The 26,933-nt window shown below is 38.2% G+C and overlaps 1 protein-coding gene across 2 annotated transcripts; it reads right to left on the reverse strand.

Annotated features, from left to right (window-relative positions):
• Nucleotides 1-3: 3 nt before the first annotated feature.
• On the reverse strand, nt 4-22,615 carry FMO3 (flavin containing dimethylaniline monoxygenase 3). 2 transcript variants are annotated; one of them, XM_082390982.1, is made up of 9 exons: nt 22,410-22,615; nt 21,304-21,535; nt 11,979-12,167; nt 10,804-10,966; nt 10,411-10,553; nt 9,429-9,628; nt 4,850-5,205; nt 2,562-2,634; nt 4-1,861 (listed from the first exon to the last, which is right to left on the reverse strand). In XM_082390982.1, the coding sequence occupies exons 2-9, from the start codon at nt 21,433-21,435 to the stop codon at nt 1,519-1,521; spliced, it is 1,599 nt and encodes a 532-aa protein (XP_082247108.1). In that variant the 5' UTR covers nt 21,436-21,535; nt 22,410-22,615; the 3' UTR covers nt 4-1,518. The 2 variants fall into 2 exon arrangements, with proteins under 2 accessions (XP_082247108.1, XP_082247107.1); XM_082390981.1 differs by having other exon boundaries at nt 21,304-21,441; nt 22,410-22,612.
• Between the last annotated feature and the right edge of the window lie 4,318 nt (nt 22,616-26,933).

The raw sequence follows: 26,933 nt of genomic DNA on the forward strand, positions 1-26,933 counted from the left end.
ATATCAATTTTAATCTTCAATTTATTTTGCATACTAGCATTTATAACATGAAACAAAATAAAGTTTATGTGCTGTATTTAATTTGTTTACTTGATTCCATTTAGGCCACAGGGTTTCAAGAAAAGTGCTGTTTCACTTGGGAATATTTGGGAATACTTCACACCTTGTGAGAAGACCTTAAAAGCAGAATATTATTTTGCTACCTTAAACAATTAGGAAAAGGGAACGATTTAAAGTTGTGTACAACATCCATAATAAATCTTAGCTCCAAAGATTAAAATATCAAGAGAATTAAAAAAAAAAAAAAGAAAAGAAGAAAGTGTTAGAGAAAAATGTGATCTCCTCCTCCTCTTCTTGCTCTAATGGCTTCAGTTAGAAATTTTGTAAGGAGTATTTCATAAGGAGTATGGATTCCAGGATTTTGTAAGGAGTATTTCATCTAAAGAAGCATAATAGAGAAAGGAATAATGAATAAGAAAGATAAAGTGGTATTTCCCCCCAAATTTGTGACTGTCCTTTTATAACCAAGTATAACACAAGATTTTTATTTTAATAAAGTTTGTTTGGAAAAAAAAAAAAGAAATGAAGGTGTAGTGAGAAATATGGAGTTTCACAACATGCAGAGCCCTCTGGTGGCTGGTGATGCTGACAGATTATTTTATCTGCTCCATAATGTCAAACATGAAAATCTGTAACTATCAAAATTTAATTGTAACATGTAATAATACTTTAAAAAATAAAATTTAAGATTTATTCTGGCACCCCATTCTATAAGGGTATATAATTCTATATGATTTATATCAGGTTTTATTAGGCTTGGGTCATAGCTTTGGCTAAATATTTAATTTTTTAAAAGACTGTCCATTCAGTTAAAAGGTATATTTGGTGCTCTACTCATTATTATTGTTATTGTTGTCATTATTTTGCTGCTACATGTTGGAAAGTTGGTTCCTTATTGAGAATCTAAATAAAATGAGTTACTTCTTGCTAACTTTCATTATAAATGGGGTCTCCATGCTATGTTTCTTGGCCAGGGGAGAGGAGGAATCGCCTGGAGGACAGAAATAGAATATAATAGCCAAATTCTCCCCTTGATCCTGCAAATAGTTTGTAGAAGTAGGCTGGGACTATCATATTGCAACTACTCTGCTTAATCTGCTCTTTGTTTAGATTTGAAATACATATTTCAAACATTGTTTAAGGAGAAAAGGAATCATGTCAAATGTTTCAGGAGATGATTTAGGTTAGAGATAAAGAGCATATATCTAATTATGAAATGTTATGGAAATGTTATGGAATTATGAAATGTTAGTGGAACCTGAAGAGAATTGATTAATGCTCTTCAGATCATGACATGATTCTTACAGGAGCTTATTTAAAAGCCTAGAAATAGTACTGTCTTACTGACTAATGCCTGCTAAATAGGAAAGTAGGAGGTGTGAAATTCCTAATTTTTAAATAGCAAAGTTTCTTCCCAGGTAGTGTTAGTTACTTTCAGAACCCTAGATGGAATGATGATTAGAACAACACAAGGAAAGCAGCAATTGACAGAACAGAAATAAGAACGGGCCTGAACCAACTGCAAAATAAGCAAGGCTTCAGAGGACTCCCAACAATTCTTGTCGTCGTGGGTTTCAATATCCGGTCCCACTGGGTCAGGATGGCATTTCTGGCTCCTGGCCACTTCCCCGGCCCCACCAGCCTAAACTGATATGAGCTGCAAGGGCCAAAGTAAACCTCCAAGGCCAACTTTGGATCTGTGAGAAACAGCCATGGGATGTTGGGCTTTGCCCCAATGAAGGAGGCAAGTTCATCCATATAAACGATATAATCCGTCTGTATGGTATCGCTTTTGCCAAACCTAGGGGCGGGAGAGGAAACAAGACTGTGGTCATCCACGCTTTGTGCAGGAAAAAGAACAGGGAAAATGCCTCACACCTTTTTATCCATGGGAATCAACATCTATCCTTTGTGTTGGTAAGGGGACTATTGCCCATTATCCTGTACTTTGTAGTTGTTACTAAAGGACTTTCATACTGATCTCATTTGGACATTCCACAACACTGCAAGGCAGCTGAGAAAGGCAATTTTATTCACATTTACAAGTAGGTAAATTGTCTCTTGCTCAAGTGAGGTTACTACTTCATGGCCACTGAGCTAATTAGTGACAGAGGTAGGGCTGGAACCCAGTTCTTCTGACAAGTTCTCATTTTATTAGAGCCATCTGTTGGAAAGCATCCTTTACATCTTAGAGGATTTATGGGCTAGAAAATTGAAGTCCACATCCACATGTTCCCAAACTCCTCTGACTTCTAATCTTTCTGGGTTTCCTTTCTATGACATATTGCAGGAACTATGGAGGGTTAAAACAGGATTTAGTGAGGTATCAGGTGCAAAATAGATCCTGGATATAAATATTTGTTGAATGGCTGAATTTAGCTCATAGCTGTCACCGTAATGACCTCACTCAGGGCCATTTAAAACTAAAATAGTTCCAAGTATTCACAAATTCTGCTTTTTCTATGAAAATTCTAGATCCCCTTTACAATAGCTGCTCTTACCATTTGAGCTTTTTCCCCATTTTTTCATCAATATCATTCATCATGTCCTTGACAGAAGGCAAAGTGCAAGTTCCTATAAAAAGGGAAAGACATGATAGTAGTTAAATAAGTCTGTCACAGGACCAGCCTGCAATGTTTCCTTTTTAATAGTTATGAATCACATTAGTATTTCCAAATTTTTGTCACTGTCTAGCAAAATAAAATTTTGAGACAAACATACAGGTCATTCCCAATCTTCTCAGTGATGATACTTGTCACAATAATTAAAAGCCATTACCCAAATAGTCTTTTATCTTTGTATCTTTGCACTTAAACCAGTTATTGGATTTAAAAAATCAGTTTCAAAATATTAGATTATATATTCTAATCTCTCAGCTTTATTTCTAAGTATGTTATCTAATAAATTATAGCCAAAGGTAAATAGGCATCTCTTTTTTAAGATTTAAGAAAAAAAATCTTCATAGGAAGTTATCTTGCTTTGCCAGGAAAGGGAATTTACAGCAGATAAGATAGAGAATTTAGTGAAGCCGCAAGGTTCTCTCTGAAAAGCCAATAGCTCCTGAATGAGACTGAGGATATGTACTGTCCACAAGTCACCAAGGATATAGGGAAGTCCCAGGAGACTAAATCTGAGTTGGGGCTGCCCCAAGATTTCAGGCTCTTTCTGGCACCAATTTACAGAATTCTCTGAAATCTAGACCCAAACTTTTGTACCCAGAGATGCTTCAAATTAGTGTGGTTTCTTTGGCAATTCTGGGATCACCTGGAGCAAGACTAGAACTCCCAGCCTAGCTCTGATTGCTCAAGACCTGCAATGACTTGCCTAACTCCCTATTCCTGAAATCCTTATAGGCAGGATCACATGAACAGTCTGTAGACATGGCCTTGTTTCAAACCTTGGAACTCATTCTGTTCTTGGGCAGGAGGAGAGATGGAGAAGAGGCTGTATTCTATAGCCCACCAGCTATTGCCATTGGGCTGCTTGTAGCTGACCCCTCTATCCTGGTACCCTGGTTCCCCCAAATTGGATTGTTTGCCTTATCTTCCTTTTCCCCTAAGACTGAGTCTTTGCTTTGTGCATCAGTTCTCTGTTGATTGGGTATCTGCCTTGTCTCCTTTCTTCAGAGCCCAGGTTACAACTCTTGTCCACACAGAGAGTAAGTGTCCCACATTTTATTGCCAGTCTCTTTGAACCTGAACCCTGAGCTTAGCTCTTTCTAAGTAGAATTTCATGCCCTCACCTTCCTGGCTGCTGCCTTACTGTAGTAACATCATCCTGCAACACATCTCTGCTTGGGGACCGGAGAGTGAAGGAGATTCAGAGAGATCACTGATATGAAGGACTGTAATGGTGTGGATAGTAGCCTGGTGGTGGGCGATGATGCAGGCTATGTAGTTGTAGGTTCCAACCACCAGTATAAAAGAACATTTAAACCCCAGCAAGTCAGGTAGGACTGGAAGCCTTAGATGTGGCTTCAAAGGAAGCAGACCAGCTAAGATTCCTTATCCATAAGTTTCATACCTTTAAGACCAACTAAACTTTGTGCACTAAACTTTGACATCTCTATCTGTTCTTTAACCATGGCCCTGTTTGGTCTTATTATCTGAATTGGCCCACGACTGCATTTAAAGGTTAGTGTGAATCTGATCCCAGTGCCTAGGGCTGGATGATGCTGCCTGCCTTCTTTGCTTGGCCCCAATCAAGTTTGTTGTTTCCTTTTTCTTTTTAAAATACAGGGATTTAGTATTCCTTAAAGACTGACTGTCTACCACACCAAGTACTTTCTGCTTCTAATGATCCATGGCAGGGAAGAAAATAGAGCAGGAAATCCACTTCCTCTCTAGCAATGATAATTTTTTTTCATGACTGTGGATGTTTAAAGTTGGCTGGATATTGGCTTTGAAACATCTGTTATTAACCTTTCAAGAAATGTCATTCTATTGAGTTTTGAAATCTTAATTTTATAAAGTTGTCATGCGTTTAAGATGAGAAGCTCTGGTGTTCTCAAGTTTAATGAAAGGTCTTGGGTAATTAACAGTTCTAAGGAGTTATAAATCGCAAACTACTCCTTGAATAATGTCTTGTACTATTGTTTATGACAACCCAATGTAATATATTTTTAATTGCTTATAAAATATAGTACCAAAAATGTAGAATTGTAGATTCTGGAAACTGGATGGGACCTAGGATTTGTCCCTTGTTATTAGGATTATTGTTTTCACAAAGACTCGAAGCCATTCTCATTGGCTTCCATCTTTCCCATCAATGAACTTCTTTGTCTACTTACCCTTTATTACTTGCACTGCCCAGCGAGACTGCAAGTCAGTTGTGGGGATGACAGCTCCAAGGGACTGGACAAGGCCGATCACTGCCATGGTTGGCTTCTCCAGTGGAGGCGGGAAGATACCTTTAAATAAGGTGACCTCGTTGTCTCTGCTCTTAATGATGGAGTCATCAAGGAAGGGGTAGGCATAACTATAGCCTGTTGCAAAGATGACACAGTCAATGGCCTCAAACACTGTCCCATCCTCAAAAATGGCCGAAGTCTCTGTAAACTCCTTCACATTTGGCTTAACAGTCACAGTGCCACATAGAATGCGAGCCGGGAGCTCATCATTGAACACGGGCTCTTTCCTCAGGGTGCTGTATGGAAAACAGAGATGACCATTAGAACAGTAACATTTCCTGTTTCTTTTATTGGTCCATAATAATTAATTAGTGATTGTTAATAGTTAATTAATAAGGAGGGAGAAAATGACTCAAGATTTTTTAATGTGCCATGGAGTGTCACCAATATGGTTGAAGAACAAAACTGATGTAAGGCAACATTGTGGAGTAAGAGAAGTTGTTTTTTTGCTGATCCCTTCTCTATTTCCTGTGATCTTTCTCTTCTCTTCCACAGAGCTCTCTCTAAATCCCAGAATAAGCACCCAGGCCCTTTCCCCTGTTAAAACCTATATCAGGGAAAACTCTTAAAGTCAGAGTACCCGGGTCTTTAAATTTTTTTCTTTGCTACTTATCAACTGTGAACCTTGATCAAATTAAGTTTTCTTAATTTCTCTTGCCTCATCTTTCTCATCTGGAGTGGCAATAAAGTTATACCTACCGCAGGTCATTGGGAGACCTAAGTAATATAAAGAATTTGGTGTAGTTTGTAGCACATACATAGTGCTCGAAATGTTAGCCATTATTCTTAACATAGCATACTCCAAAGTGGTCATTGTGATGTAAAGAAGATCAAATAGGTGGAAGGAAGCCAAAGGTGGGAAGACTGCAGTCAGGTTCTATCATAAAATGTGAAGTGTGAGCCCCGTGCAGACAAAGGCACAAGTCAGGTGAGGGAGGGAGCATCTAGGAATTTAAATAAGGCCAGGAGAAGGAAGAGGCCACTGGAAATCTGGAAAGAGAGAGCTTCTGATTACTTTTTATTCAGTAATATCTCTAGTGAGTGCACATAAATCTGAACTTAGTGGTGAACTGAATAATGTTGAAGGAAAAGACTTTGTTCCTATAGGACGGTGAGAGCTGTGAGAGAGCCATAGGTAGACTCCACTGGGGAGGAAACTGAGCCAGACAATGAGATTGGTTGGAATGCTGATTGGAAAAAGGCTGGATTCAACTGCTCAAATTACCTGCCATTTATCTTAAACCCACTGCCATGTTGAAACTTCTTTTGTCAAGGCCACCAGGATCTTCAAGCTGCCAGATCCCATGGTCTACTCTTACTTCTCATTTTACTCAACTTATTAGCAGCATTTGACACACTTCATGGTGTCCTCCTCCATGAAACACTGTCTTCATTTTGCTTTCAGGTCATCACTCACTCTTGATTCCTTTCTATCTACCTTGCTATTCTTTCTCAGTGTCTCCTGCTGAATTCTTCTCCTCTTCCTGACCTCTAAACGATGATGTGCCCCAGGACTCAGCCCTCATACCTTTTGTTTTCTCCATCTCCATTCATTCTTCAAGAGACGTCATCTAGTTTTCATTTCTTTAAATACTATCTATATTCCGATCAGTCCACATTTTTGTTGTTGTTGTTTCAGTTCACACTTTAAACTTATGGTTTGAATGTCTCTTCTGTCTTGTGTATCCCACTGCTTTTCCACATTCTTCTGTGTGAATGTCGAATAGACATTCCAACTTTGATACGTTTAAAACTAAATTTCCGCTCCTCCCATGGTTTTCCACATCTCTATAGATGTCACCTCCATCCTTGCCCTCTTGCTCAGATCAAAAGTCTGGAAGACATCCTTGACCCTTTTTTTGCTTTCACGTCTGTTATTCAATCTAACAGAAAATCCTGTTTGGGTTTACCTTCAAACTGTATCCAAAATCTGACCACTTCTGAGCACTGACGATCCTACTTCAAGCCACCTACCCCTCTCATATGGATTTTTGACAATAGCCTCTTTATTTATTTATTTTATACAGCAGGTTCTTATTAGTTATCTGTTTTATACCTATTAGTGTATACATGTCAATCCCAATCTCCCAATTCATCACACCACCACCACCACCACCCCTGCTTCCATACATTTGTTCTCTACATCTGTGTCTCAATTTCTGCCTTGCAAACTGGTTCATCTGTACCATTTTTCTAGATTCCACATATATGCGTCCATATACGATATTTGTTTTTCTCTTTTCTGACTTTCACTCTGTATGACAGTCTCTAGGTCCATCCACGTCTCTACAAATGACCCAGTTTCATTCCTTTTTATGGCTGAGTAATATTCCATTGTATATATGTACCACATCTTCTTTATCCATTCATCTGTCGATGGGCATTTAGGTTGCTTCCATGACCTGGCTATTGTAAACAGTGCTGCAATGAACATTGGAATGCATGTGTCTTCTTGAATTATGGTTTTCTCCGGGTATATGCCCAGGTAATGGGATTGCTGGGTCGTATGGTAATTCTATTTTTAGTTTTTTAAGGAACCTCCATACTGTTCTCCATAGTGGCTGTATCAATTTGCATTCCCACCAACAGAGCAAGAGGGTTCCCTTTTCTCCACACCCTCTCCAGCATTTGTTGTTTGTAGATTTTCTGATGATGCCCATTCTAACTGGTGTGAGGTGATACCTCATTGCAGTTTTGATTTGCATTTGTCTAATAATTAGTGATGTTGATCAACTTTTCATGTGTCTCTTGGCCATTTCTATATCTTCTTTGGAGAAACGTCTATTTAGGTCTTCTGCCTATTTTTTGATTGGGTTGTTTGTTTTTTTAATACTGAGCTGCATGAACTGTTTATATATTTTGGAGATTAATCCTTTGTCCATTGATTCATTTGCAAATATTTTCTCCCATTCTGAAGGTTGTCTTTTCATCTTGTTTATAGTTTCCTTTGCTGTGCAAAAGGTTTTAAGTTTCATTAGGTCCCATTTGTTTATTTTTGTTTTTATTTCCATTTCTCTAGGAGGTGGGTCAAAAAAGATCTTGCTGTGATTTATATCAGAGAATGTAAACTCTTAGAGGAAAACATAGGAATAATGCTCTTTGACGATAGCCTCTTACCTAGTGTTTCCACTTCCTTCCTTGACCTACCCACCTATAATGAGTGATGACCATAACAGCCAAAGTGATCTCTTCAAATTAACTTAGATCTTGTCTTCAATTTACTCAGATGCCTGCAATGTCTTCCCACTGCATTCAGAGTAAAGGCCAGACTCCTTACAGTGGCCTACAAGACCCAATGTAAACTGGCTATATTGATGTCTCTGGTTTCATTTCCTGCTACTCTCCCCAGCCATCTTCTCCAGGAAGAGAAGCTCATTGTAGTTTGTTGAACATACCAGTCATACCCCTGAAGAGGTGATGTCCTAGCTGTTCCCATTGTCCAGAATGCTCTTCTCCAGATATCCTCATGGCTCATTTTCTCATCTCCTTCAGGAATTTGCTTAAAAGTTTTCTCAGTGAGACCTCCCCTGCGGAGTGTTTAAAATTGTCCTGATGGCACTCCCTGTTACCCTTGCTTGCTTTGTTTTTTCTCCCTGATACATGTCACCATATGATTTTCTGCTATTTGTTTATTGTCTGTTTCCCACTACTAGAATGTGGGACAGCGATTTTATGTGTTTGTTCACTGCTATATCCACAGGATTTAACACAGGTCCTGGCACATAATAAATGCTTAATAAATATTTGTTGAATTAGTGAATTAACTTTGATGTAAACAGCTTATAACTTGGGTTTTTCACCCACGTCAAAGTAATTTCTTATCATGTGACTGGCTTGGGGGATGTTATAGGAGAGAGTGAGGAGACTGAAGTTGTAAACATTGTGGCCATAGTTCAGTGCGAGGGCTCCATTAAGGGGCAGGTGAGGAGAGTGAAGCACAGGGAAAGTTCTGCTTTGCTTAACTTAACTTTGTCATTAAGAAAGAGGCAGTAGAGCAAGGTGGCTAAGAGTGAGGGACTCTGGAGTCAGCAGATCTGGACAAGCCTTTAACTTCCTGGCTGTGTGGCTTTGGTAAAGTTAACTACATTGAACCACAGTTTTCTCATCTCTGAAATGAAGATTATAACAGAGCCATCCTCATAGTTGTTGTGAAAATAAAGGGAGATAATGAGTGTCAGAGACTCTGACATGTATTAAGGGCTTAAAACATGTTGACTATTATTATCATAACTCTAGGGACTAATTCCTGAGGTATTGATATTATATAACTTTCCAGCTGTGCAAATCTGGTAAGGAGGATTGTGAATAGGAAAATACCCCTAACTTTTGCAATTCTTTATCCTCTGAAATGTGAGAGGTGATTACTTCACTTTGATTTGTTTAGGGGTTACAACACACATAAGGGTTGTTGACACTGAAATAAAAATTAGCAGGCATAAAATGTTTAACTCTGCTTTACCCATTTAAAGGCATCAAGCCATAGTTCTCATGCTTGAATCTTGCGTTCATTTGCTTCACGTACCACCAGTCAGAGATGACTGTTGGTAAGTTGTTCTTGAGGAAGGTTTCAAATCGAGTGATAAACATCATGTCCCATGGATAGCCACCATGCCAGACCCGGCTCATCACCCAGGAGCCACTTCTGGAGCTGACGATGACCTTAAAGAACACCATTTCAACCATTAAAGTGGTGACCATTTGTACTGGATATTGTGATATATCCCCCAGATCTGCCTTTAGGAATGGAGTTATTAAAACAGCTTCTGGGAGTGTTGCCAGAAGGCAACCCTAAGCTGTCAGCCCTCTTTGGCAGTTACTTTGGTAACTTATACTCTTTTTGGATTCCCTGCATTCAGTGACTGGTTAATGGAAGGATATAAAGGCCCAGCCTCTCACTTCAACTAGAGACAATTCTAAAGGACTCTCCTAGCTTCAGAGTAAATAAAGGAAAACTTCTTTCCCTTCCCTCAGAGGTATTCATCCAGAGAGCTCTCCCAAATAAACTTCCTGCACTATAATCTACATCTTAGGATCAACACTCTGTCGTACTCCTCCAGGCAAATTTTCATATTTTAATCAAATCTTCTCTGGTGTTGATGACCAATAACTGAATTCTACTCATATTTCTTCTAGTGCTTGTGCTTATCTGATGATCCCAAAATGATCCCATTAGTTTCAGAGGAATTTACTGGACACATGTTAGACAATAAATGTCCCAAAGAAGAAGATTGTTGAATGACAACATCACTCCTTGCTGATGTTCTGCCTTTGCCATATCAAGCTATTTAAAATCTCACAAGTTACCAGGGAAGTTGAGCTATATGAAACACTACTTAGTCTTCCTATCAAGCACCTTGCTCTTCTCCCGTTTCATTATCACACCTTTCAAATGGTGTGTCTGTCCCTTTAAAGATAGTTCCCTTAGTATCTGGGAGGCGTACCTGTTCAGCTGTGTGGCTGAGTTCTGAGGCAATATCACAGCCCGAATTTCCCAGGCCAATCACCAGGACTCGCTTCCCCTTGAATATTCCTGGTTCTTTATAGTCCCAGCTGTGCAAGCATTTGCCTTTAAAAAGTTGTAGACCTGAGTGAAAAGTGGGAAACATATGAATCATTTGATTTTCATTTAAAAAACTGCTGTAACAGATCTTGTGGGTGAATATAGTTGCAGTAATCTGGAATTTTAGCACACCAGGTATGTTAGATACAATAGAAGCATATTTTAATTTAATGTGTGCTTTTATAAATTGTACTTTTATATATGTAAGAAAGACATTATCAAGGTTATTCATTCATATCAGATTTGTAGATGGCACCCTAAATTTTGGCCTTACCTGGAAAGGACTCTTTTGGTAGGTTGGGGTACACATGATGTCCAGAACAAATCATTACAGCATCAAAGACAGCTGATTCTTTTTTACCATCCTTTTCAGTGGTAACGTCCCATTGGCCAGTGACTGAGAAATCAGGACGTTTACTTACACTGGATACAAGTGTCTAAGAGAAACATAGAAAGATAGCCTTCTTTTTTTCTATGCTAACAGGTAGGTTTGGCACCAACTTGATCAAATAGGATGAAAAAAATCTTTAATAGGGGCTTAGGAAAAATACTTAATTCATTATGAAGGTACATATTACAAATTCAAAATTCCTTCAGAATAATTCAAAACATTAAATGGTCTATATGTTTTTTATCCCCACATGGTTCCTTGTGTATGACCAGTATTTTCTGCAGTAGAAGAGTGATTCCTTTTGGAGCTATGACAGTGAATTGAATCATAGTTTACAAGAGGCATGTAGCACATGTAGTAAATAATCTGGTGGCCAATAATTTTTGTAGTAACAACTATTTCCTAATGTATTTCATTAGTCATTTTATTTTTAACATTATTGTCTTAAAATGAAAGATGTTGTCTATATTCAGAGCATAAGTTCTTCTCAAATTTTAGTGTGCGTAAGGATTACCTGAAAAACCTTAGGAATCAGGATCGGGCCTGCAGCCCAGGGAGGGAGCTGTGAAGGAGGAAAGGTTCCTACACCTTGGGAAGGCTCCTCACCAGTGGAGAAATTAGAGTGGATGGAGGGGGAGTTTCAGAGCCTAAAAGGGGAAAGCAGCCCCAGCCCCAGCTTATTTTCTAATATAAGCATTTAAGCTTATAATTTTCATGAAAGTTTTGCTCTCTCTGCTTCCCACAAATACCAATATGTAGAATTTAAATTATCATTCAGCTCTAAATATTTTAAAATTTCCATTGCAATTTCTTTTTTGACCCATACATTGTTTAGGAAAAAAGAGCTCTTAAATTCATGGAATGTGGTCAAGTTTTGTAAATTTCCTACATATTCTTGAGAAGAATGTGTATTCTCTAAATCTAGGGTCAGAGAAGCCACATCATTAAAAACGTTGACAAGTAAGAAAGAGACACTGAAAGGAACGAATGGGAATCTACTAATAAAAAGAAAATTCCTCACAGTAATGCCCCGAATTAATTTCTTGATAATATCTTACCTTAAGTTGAATGTATCTCAGGAGGTTCTTTTCTTTGGCAAACGCAGTGATGTATTCCTGGAGCTTACTGTTATGCATAAAGTTGGGAAAGTCATCAGGAAAAGGGAAGTCTGGAAAACATGTCATCTCTTTGGAAGAGTTGGTAAAGACTGACCGATAAATGCTGGCCCTGCCTTCCTCGGCATGGTCCTGTGAAAGTATGGTTTTAAATGGAAGAGAGTTTGTAAATGAGTATACTTATCACGGTCAGGGCCAGTTCCAAATAATTACCACTCATTTTCAGTCGGCCTTTACCCACAAGTAAGTGAAATAAGATGAGGCATAAATTAACTTCACTTAAACAATTTGATGATAATCAAAGGAACTTAGAATGTGGAAAAATATATCTTTCTTAATATCTTTGCTTTTCTAAGGGAAACAAATTCTGAATTTCATCATGTCCTTTAAAGAACATGTAACTGGAATAATTTTATTCCTTTTAGCCATTAAATACAGTGGTAGATATTTTCCAAAATTCACCCATGCATGATTTCAATGTGTCAACACATAAGCATGGGCAAACAAAATGTGATATATACATACGATGGAGTATTATTCAGCCTTAAAAAGAAAGGAAATTCTGATATATGCTGTGATAGGCATTAACTTTGAGGACATATGCTAAATGAAATAAGCCAGTCACAAAAAGATAAATACTGTATAATTCCACTTAGCTGAGGTAACCTGAGTGATCACATTTTTAGAGACTGAAAGAGCGGTGGTTGCCTGGGACCAGGGAGAGGAAGGAATCGAGAGTTATTGTTTAATTTCTGTATTATTTTACTTTGGGAAGATTAAAAATGTTCTGGAGAGGGATGGTGGTATGATTGCACAGTAATGTGATTTAACTTAATGCCACAGAACTATGCACTTTAAAATGGTTAAACAGTAAATCTTTATTGTGGTTTATTTACCACAATGAAAAAAATTTCCTTTAGCATGTCATGAGGTAGTTCTGGTGGATTAGATCATGATATTTTCTTATGTACCTAGGGCAGAGAGAAGTTTGGTTATGTTTAGAACAGTGTTTTTCAAATGTTTTTGACCATACCCTATAGTTAGTAATACATTTTATATTGCAACCCAGTGCATGCACACACACAAACACACACACAGTGGGGACAAAAGTTTTATGAAATAAATCATTTTCAACAAGTTGAGTTGCACACATACTTTCTATACATTCCATTTAAACATGCAGATTGATTCATTAATTTATATCATAGCACACTAATGAGTCATAATCTCCAGTTTGAAAAACATTGGTTTAAGTGAACTGGGTAAGGAGAAAGGGGAATAGAGGCAGAAAAAGGGGTAATGGTGGATTACCTAAGTCCTAAGCTTTATTCTGGAATTCTGAAATTAACATAACCTTCTGTTAGATAGATTGAGGGGAACACTGAGGGAAGAGGGGCTTTTGTTTTCACATTTGAAATTCTGGTAAGATATCAGAATAGATATCAAAGGCTCCCCCTGAACCAACCTGGGTAGGGGGACGTTGACACAGGAAAGTCAAGTAGCAATGATCAGGAAGAGGTAGGACGTTAGTTTAGCTCTCTTGAACCCATTCAGTTTGAACAAAACATAGGAGTTCCTGCTTGCTCCCAACAGGGATGCAGAAATTATCTGAGAATCTTAGTAAGTAGTTTACCAGAGAGTTGCCATGGAAGAAGCTAAGCGACATTTTAGGAGAGATGCAGAGTGGACCACTTGGGTCAGGGACTCAGTGAGAAAACTGGACCTGACAAGTGAGGTCTATTCAGCAAGGAGATTCAGTGGCTCCTGATTAAGCTAAGAGAGGACAGTCTCCAGGTTCATCAACTGCTGTCTTACCCTCTTGAAGGATGAGTGTGAATGGTAACCAAATAGAATAGAAACATGAGGAGACCAGAGGGGCCAGAGGACAGTCCCAAGACCTGTGTTTGAATCTGGGAAACTTTGGCTTTCCTTTACCACAAGGTCACTTAAGTTCTCCTTCTCCATAAGCCCAGATACAATTTTGGAAACAGCTGAGGGGCAAGGAGGGGACCTGAAAGACTGAGTATTGATCCAAAAGAGACCTAGAGATTAAGCTGTGCCAACTGGGGGTACTCCTTGTGTCTTAGAATGCTTTTATGCTTCTCTCTATGTAATTCTGGATATTTGTCTGTTGTCCTATTTATGCTAGACATAAACGAGTGACCTGAACACTTAGTAGTCTAGTATTACTTACTGACAAAACATTGCAAAATATCAAGAACTCATAGGAGAAAATGGGAGAGGATCTCCCAGGACAGAGTGAGAGTTTTAGGGTTCGCTGACATGCTTCATGACTTTCCCTCAACTTATAACATGAGGCATTTGGTAGACAGAATTTTAAGAGTGACCCTTAGTGCTCTTCATCCTTGTACAGTCATTTGCCCTCTGAGTATGGGTGAAACCTGTAAATATCATATCACTCAAAGTATGAGGAGGATTCAGCTTGTTGTTCTTGGCGTTGAAGATGGAGGGTGCCATATGCCAAGGAATACTAGCAGCCTTTAGGAGCTGAGAGGAATCCCAACTTACAGCCAGCAAGGAAACAAAGACCTTAATCTTACCACAGCAAGGAACTGAATTCAGTCACCACCCTGTATGAACTTGGGTGCAGATTCTTCCCTTGTGCCTCCAGATAAGGGCCCTGCCCAGCTAGCAGCTTATTTTTGACCTCGTGAAACCCTAAGCAAAGAACCTAGCTGAACTATGCTGTACTTCTGATCTGTACACCTGAGAGTAATAAATAAGTGTTGTTCTGAGCTGCTAAAGTTTGTGGTAATTTGCTATGCAGAAATAGAAAACTAATACAAGGCCAAAGGTAAGGTTTTGGAGCAAGCCAAAGTCGGGGAAAATTATGTAATGTAACAACAAGGGAAGAGTTTCATATAATAAAAATGATGCAAACCTTTGAGACAGGTTTGAGGTACTTTTGCAACTTTGGTTGCTTCAGGGTAATATTCAGTAAATCCCCCTAGCAATGCTGAGCTGATTGGTCTTCAGTTTTTCTTGGGTTCCGAAAAGGCCAGGATTAATGAGAGAAGAGTTGCAGCATCAACTAACCGCATCATTTGTGACTTGCTTAAAAAAAAAAAAAAAAAAGCACAAAAATATGTCATGGACATCTTACTATTCCTATTTGGTATTATAGTGTATCTCAGAGCCCATGTTTATAGACTGATTCTTTTAAGTTGATCATATAAGAAGTTCATAAGAGAATGACTGTAGAGTCATAAATTGCATTTTCAAATATAAATTTTTTGTGGGGCAAGTGTTCAACAAAGAACCAAACCTTGGTTATTTATGGAAGTAGCTTTATTTATTTATTTTTGATTACTAAAGTAATCCAGACTTCTGATTAAACATGAAAGATTATATAGATGTATTAAACTCTTTTTCCACTAAAATTACTGTAAAGGTATCAGAGGTATGAACCCACAAGAAAAGAAAAAGAAAAAAAAATAAAAGCAAACAAGAAATAGCAACAATATTTTGAAAGTAGAACATAGATGCATGAGTGATAACTGACTTAACAGACCAAAGAAAGGTGAAAGCTAAGACTAGATCTAATCAACTGGGAATCTGGATCAAATAATGATACTCTAAGACATTCAAGGTCTACAATCTTCACATATATAATTTCTCAGAAAACTACTGAGGATGTACTCTCATATAGTCTACTAAAATGAGAGAATAAACAAAATAGTAGAAAGATAAGGTTTCCAGAAAATAGGGTTACCCAGGGTAAAGCAGTGTAGCTAGCCTAGGGAAAAGAAGGAAGACAATCTGAAAGTATCTTTAAGAGATAGTTGAGAGAAGAATTAAGCTGGTGAAACACCTTGTGTGTTTAAACATGTTGAGAGGAGAATCAGAATTCTGTGGGATGGCCTGGGGTTTGAATTAGAGATAGCATTTATAAAATTAAACCAGCAAAGGACACAAGGCAGTTATTAGCTCCAGTGAAAACAAAAAGTTATTTAAGAAAGAAAATATAGCAATGAACAGTATTTACATGGTTATAATAATATAAACATGAAGGTTTACTTAAACAAAAAGAATGGTATAACTATATGAACAAGAGAAGATGGAAAATCTTGTAAATGGGTGTGTCTTTTGTTTGAAATATTCTAAGGGATTGTTGTTTGTACATAGCACCAATCAAAAAAAATTCTATAAATACAGAGGAAGTTACAAGAAATGGGTCAAAAATGAATATGGTGAAACAGAGAATTCAAATTTAGCCTAAAAGAGGCCAGGTATTAGAGTAAGAGGAGATAACAGTGTTGCCTGACTTTCTAATTTTTCAAAAGAAGATATATCCCTAGATTTTTATGTGAAATATCATGATTTTAAAATAATGGATCAAAAAATTTTAAAAATGTATAGATCAAATAAAACAGAACAGCTTTAGTATAAAAAGAGCCAGTTTGCTAACTCTAAAACATGCATAAACTATTGATTTTTGTCTGGTAATTCCAACCTCATTGTATTATCTTATTTTTTGCAACCATTTTCCAATTGATGTCCTTCATGGTATAAAATCAGATAGACAGTAACTGATAATTTTTCCTCCTTTCCAGTTTCTCTTTTTTATTATCAATCGCTTGTCTTAGTGAATTGGCTCAAACTTCTAAAAGAACATTAATCAATAGATCTTTAAGAGAGAGCTTAAAAATTTCCTGGAGGCAGTATTTTCCATCATTTTGTTACAAATTTCTATTTTATTGTATTGGCAACAGAGAATTTCATTTTATTTATATATTTTTTCAAAAAATTTGAGGCTTTTTGGTTGAGTCAGTTTTAGAAATATTCCATGGGCACTTGAAAATAAGGCATATTTCATCTTTTTATAGTGTTTGTTGTATATCAACTAGTGACAGACCAAAGTGCAAGATGTAATAGTTGTTAAGCTACTATTTGACCAAAACTATGATCCTTAAAAAATAACAAACTAAACATTAGTCTAATTCCTAAGATTGCACTTTCAAATTTAAAGAGCCAATAAAACCCCAAAAGAGGGGCTTCCCTGGTGGCACAGTGGTTAAGAATCTGCCTGCCAATGCAGGGGACACGGGTTCGAGCCCTGGTCTGGGAAGATCCCACGTGCCGTGGAGCAAATAAGCCAGTGTGCCACAACTACTGAGCCTGCGCTCTAGAGCCTGTGAGCCACAACTACTGAGCCCACATGCCACAACTATTGAAACCCGTGCACCTAAAGTCCGTGCTCCACAACAAGAGAAGCCACGGCAATGAGAAGCCCGTGCACCGCGATGAAGAGTAGCCCCGCTCGCCACAACTAGAGAAAGCCCACGCACAGCAACGAAGACCCAACGCTGTCAAAAATAATAAATAAATAAAGTTAAAAATTAAAAAAAAATACCTAAAAGGGGCTCCAAAGAAAAACATTTCTTTCCTTAAAAAAATTAAAATTGTTTTCTATCTGAAATGATTTTCCCTCTGATGAAAGATCAAACTGTAGATCTCTATGTAGAGTTGCCAGTTCATAATGAAAAGCAATGAGCACTAGAAATTTAGAATTAGGGCTCATATAACTCAAAATTTCAGGCCCATAGAATATAAATTTTTAGTTTAATACTAGAATATTCCAATCATATCAAAAGCCAATGTGGCTGTGGCCTTGTTCTTTACAAGTAATTCAGTGGTAGATTAGTTGCCAAGTTTGCATCAGAAAGCAATGTGATCTTGAAATATGGCATGAGTTTTCTGCTGCTCCCTTGGGTTGTTGACTCTGCTAGTGTGCATTTGGGATGCAGAGGTGGAGGAATTCATAGCTTTGGGTGAGTTTAGGAAGCTTGATAGTGATTATAATTAACACAAGGAGAGACTGAATATTAAAGATCAAATAGATACATAGGCTAGAAAAAAATCAGGGGAAGTGAACAATGGGTTGTATGCCCAGAAAAAAAGAGACTTTATTCATGACACTTCAGGCCAAAATACAGTTTACTCACATATTGTTTGGGGGACTCCTGAGAAAGAAAGACCTTTCCCCTAGACCTGCATCCTAGTCACAATGTACTTTATTTTCTCAGCGATCAGAGCAGGTGAGGGAAATATATCATCTTGCCTTTAGATCAGGGTTAGAAGAAAGAACTAGAAGAGCTATAGGAAAGTGCTATAGGAAACAGCTACAAAAGTTTGGATTATCTGCACTTCACCCTTTTTACACATAGCTAATATTTGGATCTCTCTGAAAGAAAAAAAAGTTGAGAGAATGTAAAGTGCTGTCTTTAGAAACTAAAGATAATGAAAATCCAAAATTTAACCTGATTTTATAATATAATCCCATGATGTGAATTCTAGGAATACTGCTACAGACTCCTAGAGGTATTGGAGAAACACTGCAAGTCACAACATCATTTGCAATCTTTAAGTCCTCTCACAGAGGTGAAATAGTTTGGAAACTCCGAATAACCAAGTATATTAGTTTCTATTAGCTTCGTGAGGCTATTATAATAAATTACCACAAACTTGACAGCTTGAAAAAACAGGAATTTATTCCCTCATGATTCCAGAGACCAGGAGTTGGAAACCAGTATCACTGGGCCTAAATCAAAGTGCTGGCAGGACCACGTTCATTCCAGAGGCTCTAGGGGAGAATCATTGTCTCTTCCAGCTTCTGGTGCATGCCAGCGTTCCTCGGCTCTTTTAGCATCTTGAGGCCACCTGTATTCCTTGGCTAATGTCCCCTTTCTCCATCTTCAAGGTCACAGCATAGCATCTTCAAATCTCTCTTTCTGATGAGGTTACATTTTCTTTTCTATCTTTGTGTGTCAAATCTCTCTCTGCCTCTCTATTTTAGGGGTTTATGTTATGGCATCTTGGGCCCACCCAGATGATCCAGGATAATCTCATCATCTCAAAATTCTTAATTTAGTCATGTCTGTAAATATCCTTTGTCTTTATTAGGAACATTTACAGGTGCTAGAATTAGGACCTGATATCTTTGAGGATGCCATTGTTTGAAAAGCCTACCCCAGTCCACTGTCAGGCCCCTAAGGATTCACATTTATCCCACATGCCAAATACATTCACTTCAGCCCAACATCCCCACAGTCTCAATCCACTGCAGCATCAAATCAAGTCCCAAATCTCACTTATATATCATCAGCTTAAAAGTCCTAAATCTCATCATCTAAATCAGGTATGAATGAGACTGAGTATGATTCACCCTGGGATAAAATTCTCCATTTCTGGACCTGCCAAACAAGGAAACATGTTGTCTTCCTCTAAAATACAGTGATGGGACAGGCATAGGGTACCCGTTACAAATGTTCCCATTCCAAAAGGAAGAAAATGGAAGGAAAAAAGGAGTCACCAGTCCCAAGCAATTTTGGAATCCAGCAGGGCAAGTTTCATTAGGTTTCAAGACCTGGTAATAAGCCTTTGTGTCTCAAGGCTCCAGCCTCTGTGTTTGAGGTTCCAGCCTCTAGGGTAAATTTTCTTTTTCTTGAAGAGCAGCACATATTTGCAGCTGCATAGTTTATCACCCTATGATGCTAGGTTCAAATTTTTAAAGTCTTTCTTGAGCAACAAGAGAGGCAGCTGCTCTCAAAAGCTATATCAGCAGTCTTTCTTCAGCAATGCTTTGCAAAGTAAGTTTTTATTTATTTATTTATATTTATTTATTTTTGGCTGTGTTGGGTCTTCGTTGCTGTGCGCGGGCTTTCTCTAGTTGCAGCAAGCGTGGGCTACTCTTCGCTTCGGTGCGCGGGCTTCTCATTGCAGTGGCTTCTCGTTGCGGAGCATGGGCTCTAGACGCACGGACTTTAGTAGTTGTGGCACATGGGCTCAGTAGTTGTGGCTCACGGGCTCTAGAGTGCAGGCTCAGTAGTTGTGGCACATTGGCTTTGTTGCTCTGCGGCATGTGGGATCTTCCCGGACCAGGGCTGGAACCTGTGTCCCCTGCATTGGCAGGTAGATTCTTAACCACTGAGCCATCAGGGAAGCCCGCAAAGTAAGTTTGAATATGAGGATTTGGTTAAGATCACTGTGTAGAAGACTTGCCTGCTCAATAAGCCACTTGTTGAAATGTCACCCAGCAGTTTAAAAAGGGGTTAAGAATTCAGGCTGGAGAGACAAGTCAGATTGAATTGGGGTCTTGTCTTTACCATTTACCAGCCATTTATCATTTTTTCTTTTCTTTTTAAGCTTCAGATTCATTTGTAAAAGGGACAAACTCATACCTAGCGTATAGGATTATTATAAAGACTGAATTAAATGGGAAAGGTGTTTGGCATATAGAAAGTGCTCAATAAAATAGCCCTAAGATTCATCAGTGTGCTAATCTGAAGATCTGTCAGCACATTCCAGTGACACGCTGGGCTCCACAATGTTATAAAAGATACTGCATGTTTTGAAGAGTTCTTTACAGCCTAGAAAATATCTACATTAATAAGAATAATTCTCATATCTTTATAATATTTAAAGAGCTGTCACAAACACTGTCTCCTTAAATACAACCTTTTATTAAGGTATGAAGTTTAATACTAATTTTGCATTTGAGAAGGAAATGGTGGCTTAAAAAGGGTTAATGATCTTCCTATGTTTCCATATGTGTTAATGGTTTATCAGAAGAAGAAGAAGAAAACAGGAGTAGGCTTAGCCAGACAGCGTTCCTAAGGTTGGAGGCACTGAGAGAGTTGGGGGCACAAGGCAGCCCACACACCCGATGATATGCTTGTCAGACAACACAGGAAGTGATTTAACGTCAGCTTACAAGCATGTCTGCTGATGGAGTCCTTAATATAAATGCATAGAAGTAAAAAGTCATTGAAGAACTTCAAATCAGTGTGTCCTATTCTTGGTCCCTCTCGTAGCTATCTCATGAATTATGCGTTTTGGGCAAGACCGAAGTCAGCACCTGAAATCTTAAAATCTGTGGTCTGAATCACTAAGAGGATGTTCCAGAACCTCAACAAAAGAATGGAAAGAGCTGTTGCTTTTTAAATGAATAACTCATGTAATTCCATTACATAAACCTAACCAATATTTGACCATGGATTTTATCCCCAAGTGGCTCACTTATTAATGATTTATTGGAGTTGAGCTCTGTACACAGAGACTAACCAGCCCACTATCTCATTTACTTTTGAAGTAAGTAAGGGACTTACTTTCCAACCTGCTTCTGATGTTGTGCTTCATAGAGTGAGTGTAACTGCCATGACAGCTTGTTTGGAAGGCTGTGTTCAAGCAATGTGCTCTCACACCTCCCATCTCACTCCCCAGTCTACTGCAGTGGCGTCCCACTCACCGAGAATTTCCACAGGCCCCCGATGTCTTCACCCTTCTCAAAGCAGGTGGGCTCCAGCCCCTCTTCCAGGCAGCTCCTGATGGATGCCAAGCCACTGATGCCAGCTCCAATGATGGCCACTTTCTTCACCATGGTTGCCTGTGCAAAGGCCCAGGGAACATTTCCAGCAACAGTATTGCTGAAGACTCATTTTTGGATTTTTTTTGGTATCACTTTTTGGCTTAATAAGAAACTTTGTTTTTGCACCAAGGAAAGCAATATTAAAAGAAAATAGATCAGAACTTTTTTTTAGTCATCTGACTACACTTTGCCTTTCTCTTTCATTTCTAAAGAGAATATTTTTTCCTCCCAAAAAAAACACTTTGTTTTCAGTCAACTCTCCAAAATTAAGAGGCTGATGATCTGGCAAAATATTTGTCTTCTTTGCCTTTGGCCCTTTGTCATGTACTCTGTACTAGAGACAGTAAATGGGAGAAAGAGGAGATTCACCGCTAAAACACATATACACACACTTATACCCACAAACATTTATGTATGTATGAATGAAGAAACAAATATATATGTGTATGTATATAAATGCATATACATACACACATATAAATACACACACATATTTATTTCTTCTTTCTACTTTAACATAAACCTTGAGGAATAAGATCTGGTTATATCTGTGTTTCGCTATGCCAGGAAGTCACCCTCTTTTCTCCCCTGATAATGTTCTTCACCTTCTCAATTAAAAAGAAAAGTCAAGTCTCTTTATCTAAAAACAACTTCTTCCCACTAGCTGCTACCCTCAACCTCCATTCTCTTCTAAAATAAATTATGTTTCCTAATCTATTCCTATTCCTGACAATATCTTTAGACCTGACTATTACTTTTCTCTGTTTTTGTCTTTTTAGACAAAATCACATAGATATGCAGAGAAGTAGATTTGAATGACAAAAATCATAATCCTTAATTCTCAGAAAATAAAAAAAGATCTACTTGAATTATATGTCATTCTCATTTTGGCCATATTTGGTACAAATATAGCATGCTCCTTCTCCATTTACCAATCCAACTCTCCTCCCTCTCAAATCATTACAGTATCACCCTTCTTTTTCTACCTTTTCTTTATCTTCTGTTCTTCTGAAGGTTTAAGTCTTGTCCAAGATATTTGGGCAGTTTGAAAGAAAAAATGCTTCCCTGAACCAACACTCTAGGGGGGATTATTGCAAAATGGGAGGAGTTGCTCTTAAAGAGGAACTCATTTCCCAGTCCTCCAGCAAGTGAGGACACCATCAACTCCCTGCCAAGGGTGGGGCTCTGCTCTAGTCTCTTGGCTGCCCAATCCCTGCTTTCCCTTTAGTCCTAGTAAACCCAATCTACTTACACTCCTGGACTCTTGGCCTGGGACTCAGGCATTTGTCCCAGATAGATGACTCTGCAGTTTTCTGCTCCATTTTATGATGTGTTATTCAAAATTTACCTTATTTTTCTCATTTCTAATTCTTCTCTGGGTATCTCATAGTAGCCCCCCAATACTGTTGAAAACTAGCTGTTTAATTGAGATATCCCAGCAGTGAAGATGGGTTTTCTCTCCTTCCTCTTATCCTCTCTTTGGACCTTTGTGGTCAAAGGCCTAGATTTCTCAAATTTGTATTTCTTTGATTCTGGTCAGTGTGTAGTCATGGAAAAGATCAAATTCCATAAATTGATCCATTAGCACCAGGTAAAATTATGTTGGTGATGGGACTAAATAAACTGCACTTAACTCCCGGTCATGAAGTATATTGAAGTTTCTAAAAATTGTTTCTCTACCAACCATATTCCTCTAGCACTTAAAATGATGATACCTCAATTATTTGACTCAGTGAGTCCCCTCATTAAGCAGGTAATACTTAGCATAAACTGGCATATATTTAATTCTGGAGGAATTGCCTTTTTATGTTTTTTGGAGGTGGTGATGCTCATCTATAAAGTAAATGTGGTGAAGTGGAGAGTCAGAGACACTTCAAATCTTAGTTCAGTCACTTAGAGCTGCGTGGCCTTGGGCAAGTCATTGAACCTCTCCAATTCTTGTTTTCTTCATTAATAAAATGAGGATACTATCTATCTTGCTCAATTGTTACAAGGCTTAGAGGAGATATATATATATATATATATATATATATATATAATGTATATACACGTATTTTTATCTATACACTTATATATATGCATATGTAAACCTGGCATGTAGTTAGCAATTACCAAATGGTAAAGGTATGTTGTAGGTAAAAAAATTTCTTTTTTTTTTTTAATCACAGGCTCACTGAATTTTCTAAGCTGCAATTTGGATCACATGTTTTTATCTCCTCTCATTTTACATAGAGCTCTTTTTAGTTTTTAATGCTACTCAAACTATAGCGATTATGGATACCTTCCTTAGGAAGCAGTACCATTCCTATAGTTTTATTCATCTAAGGATGAGCAGGATACACCCAATTCTAGCTTGACCTCTAATGCTATTGTCTCTCTCCACAAGGTAAAAAAGTCTACTCTTCCCAGTTCTTCCCTTTGCAGGAGTATATTTCATCTGTAACAGACCCATTTATTAGCCCCAGTCTCTCTCCTAGACACCTCTGCCTAGTTTTTACTTGCTGCATCTTTCTGCAAAGCCCTCTTTCATCTTCAGAATCCCAAATGCCCAGGACCTGGTTGGGGGAGTGGCCACTACCTGTTTCATTGCCTCTCTTTTCCATACTCTTTTACATGGTTTCCTTCATGTTCTCTGGAGTAGGGCTGGGTGAGAGAGAACATTAGGAATAACGATTTAGCTTAGAGCGTGTGGCATCCCAAGGAGGCATCCCTCGTTGGTCATAAGATTACTCTTAATTCCTGGCCACATTCCCTACACACTGTATTCGACTATTCTTCTCCCAGATCCTGTAGTTTCAAGGTTCTAGGAGGTAGTTTAAAAGTGGGTGCATCAGTGAGAGGAATGACAACTGATTTCCTGAAGGAATGTTGGGACTAAGCACCTCGACCCTACTAGCTCACTCTCTTCTCTATTCCTTGTCTTGTACAATCCCCATAACTGCATACAAAGATGCCTATACAAACTTGTAAAGAGATACTCATTTTGTACATACCCAGGGGGATTCGGTGCCTCCTTTCCTCACATGAGCTCTAGAGCTGAGGTTGACAAACTTTTTCTGCAAAGGGCCAAATAGCAGATATTTTGCCTTTGTGGTCCATACAGTCTCTGTTGCAACTATTCCACACCATGCTGTAGTGTGAAAACAGCCATAGAAAATTGATGGGCATGGGTGTAATCCCATAACACTTATCTATAGACACTGAAATGTGAATTTTGTATAATTTTCATGTGTTATGAAATATTCTTCTTCTTTTGATTTTCTTCCAACCATTTCAAAATGTAAAACAATTCTTGGCTTGCAAATTGTGCAAAACAAATGGGACCAGATTTGGTTACAGCTGTACCCCTGCTTTAGAGAAACAACATTGTTGAAGTGAACCGTTGTTCACGGTGTTACCGGTCTTCTGTGAGGTGATCGTACTAAAAAGCTTCAAAGTGTGAGGATGTCCTTGTGTTTTTAAGAAATTTCCTAGGGAAGAGAATTTCTCAGTGGATATGCCTCTTGCGAATTCAATGTACCTATGTTGATGTATTCCTCTGTAGTAGGTGTTCATCACACTCCTGCCTGCCTCCTAAATGAGAAGAGGCAGAATTACCCTTCAATTAGTGGAGTTACGGCTGGGAACTTTACCCATTCTCTGGGACTATAATTAAGTTATCAGTTCCATCTATTTACTTATCTGCTTATACTCAGAGATCATGAATCCCAACAGGCTGCGACAACAGCCAAGGATGATGTAAAATGAAAGTTTAAAAAGTCCAACAAAATAAAGACAAATCCAAGTCACACGTGTCCTTAACTAACATGTTCCACTGTTTACACATTCCCTTCAAGATTAGTTGAATCCCAGAAAACTCTTTGAATCCTACTTTATAAGAGATCACTGATTTCTAACATGGCAGCTCTCCCACCAAAGCCACTGAGCACACATGGACTGCATAGGAATGCTTCCACACAGACACTCCTTCAAGACTGGGACAGGCAACTGTTTCACCTAATTCGTAGAGACAGAGAATGTTAAACAAAATGAGAAGAAAGAAGAACATGTTTCAAGGGAAAGAATAAGAAAAAAACCCTGAAAGAAAACCTAATGGAACAGAGATAAATAATTTATTAGATAAAGAGTTCAAAGCATTAGTAATAAGAATGCTAACTGAACTTGGGAAAAGAAGAGATGAACACAGTGAGAATTTTAACAAGGAACTAGAAAATATAAAAAGGAAAAAGTCAGAGCTAAAGAATACAATAACTGAAATGAAAAATACACTAGAAGGAATTAATAGCAGACTAAGTGATACAGAAGAACATGTAAGGGATCTGGAGGATAGAATAACGAAAAACACACAATCAGAATGGCAAAAAGAAAAAAAAATTTTTTAAATGAGGATAGTTTAAGGGACCTCTAAGACATCAAGCTTACTAACACTTGCATAACAGGGGTACTAGAAGGAGCAGAGAGAGAAAGGAGGAGAAAATATAACTGATGAAATTATGGCTGAAAATTTACCCACGCTGAAGAAGGAGACAGATTTCCAGGTACATGAATCACAGAGAGTCTCAAACAAAATGAACTTGAAGAGACCAACACCAAGATATATCAAAATTAAAGTGGCAAAAGATATATAGAGAATTTTAAAGAGTGCAAGAGAAAAACAAAGAACCACATACAAGTGAACCCTAATAAGACTATCAGCTGACTCTTCTGCAGAAACTTTGCAGCCAGAAGGGAGTGGCATGATATATTTAAAGTGCTGAAAGGGAAAAACCTACAACTTAGGATACTCTACCCAGCAAGGTTATTATTCAATATTGAAGGAAAGATAAATAATACAGTAATATCAGCTGGTAGCATTGGGAGTGCAAGTAATAATAGTACAGCTATAATTAGAATGGATCAAACAAATAGTGGTGTTTGATACTGAGATGTGGCTGGTGGTTCTATATTGATAATTCTAGTAATAAAACTGATTGCACCTAAAATTGATGGGACACCTGCTAAAGGTAATGAAAAGTTAGTCAAATCTATAGAAGGTCCATTGTGAGCTAAATTACTGGTTAAGGGCAGTCATACTGTTCATCCTGTTCCAACATCTGCTTTAGTTATAGATGAGGCAAGAGCAAGTAAGAGTGATGATGGGAGAAGACTTCTCTGGTGGCACAGTGGATAAGACTCCATGCTCCCACCTAAGTGTCCATTGACAGATGAATGGATAAAGAAGATGTGGTACATACATACAATGGAATATTACTCAGCCATAAAAGGAAATGAAATTGAGTTATTTGTAGTGAGGTGGATGGACATAGAGACTGTCATACAGAGTGAAGTAAGTCAGAAAGAGAAATACAAATACCGTATGCTAACACATATATATGGAAGCTAAAAAAAAAGAGATTCTGAAGAACCTAGGGGCAGGACAGGAATAAAGACACACGTAGAGAATGGACTTGAGGACATGGGGAGGGGGAAGGGTAAGCTGGGACAATGTGAGAGAGTGGCGTGGACTTATA

This window comes from Balaenoptera borealis (assembly GCF_965194805.1).
Source record: "Balaenoptera borealis genome assembly, chromosome: 1".
In the NCBI taxonomy this organism is placed as follows: Eukaryota; Metazoa; Chordata; class Mammalia; order Artiodactyla; family Balaenopteridae; genus Balaenoptera; species Balaenoptera borealis.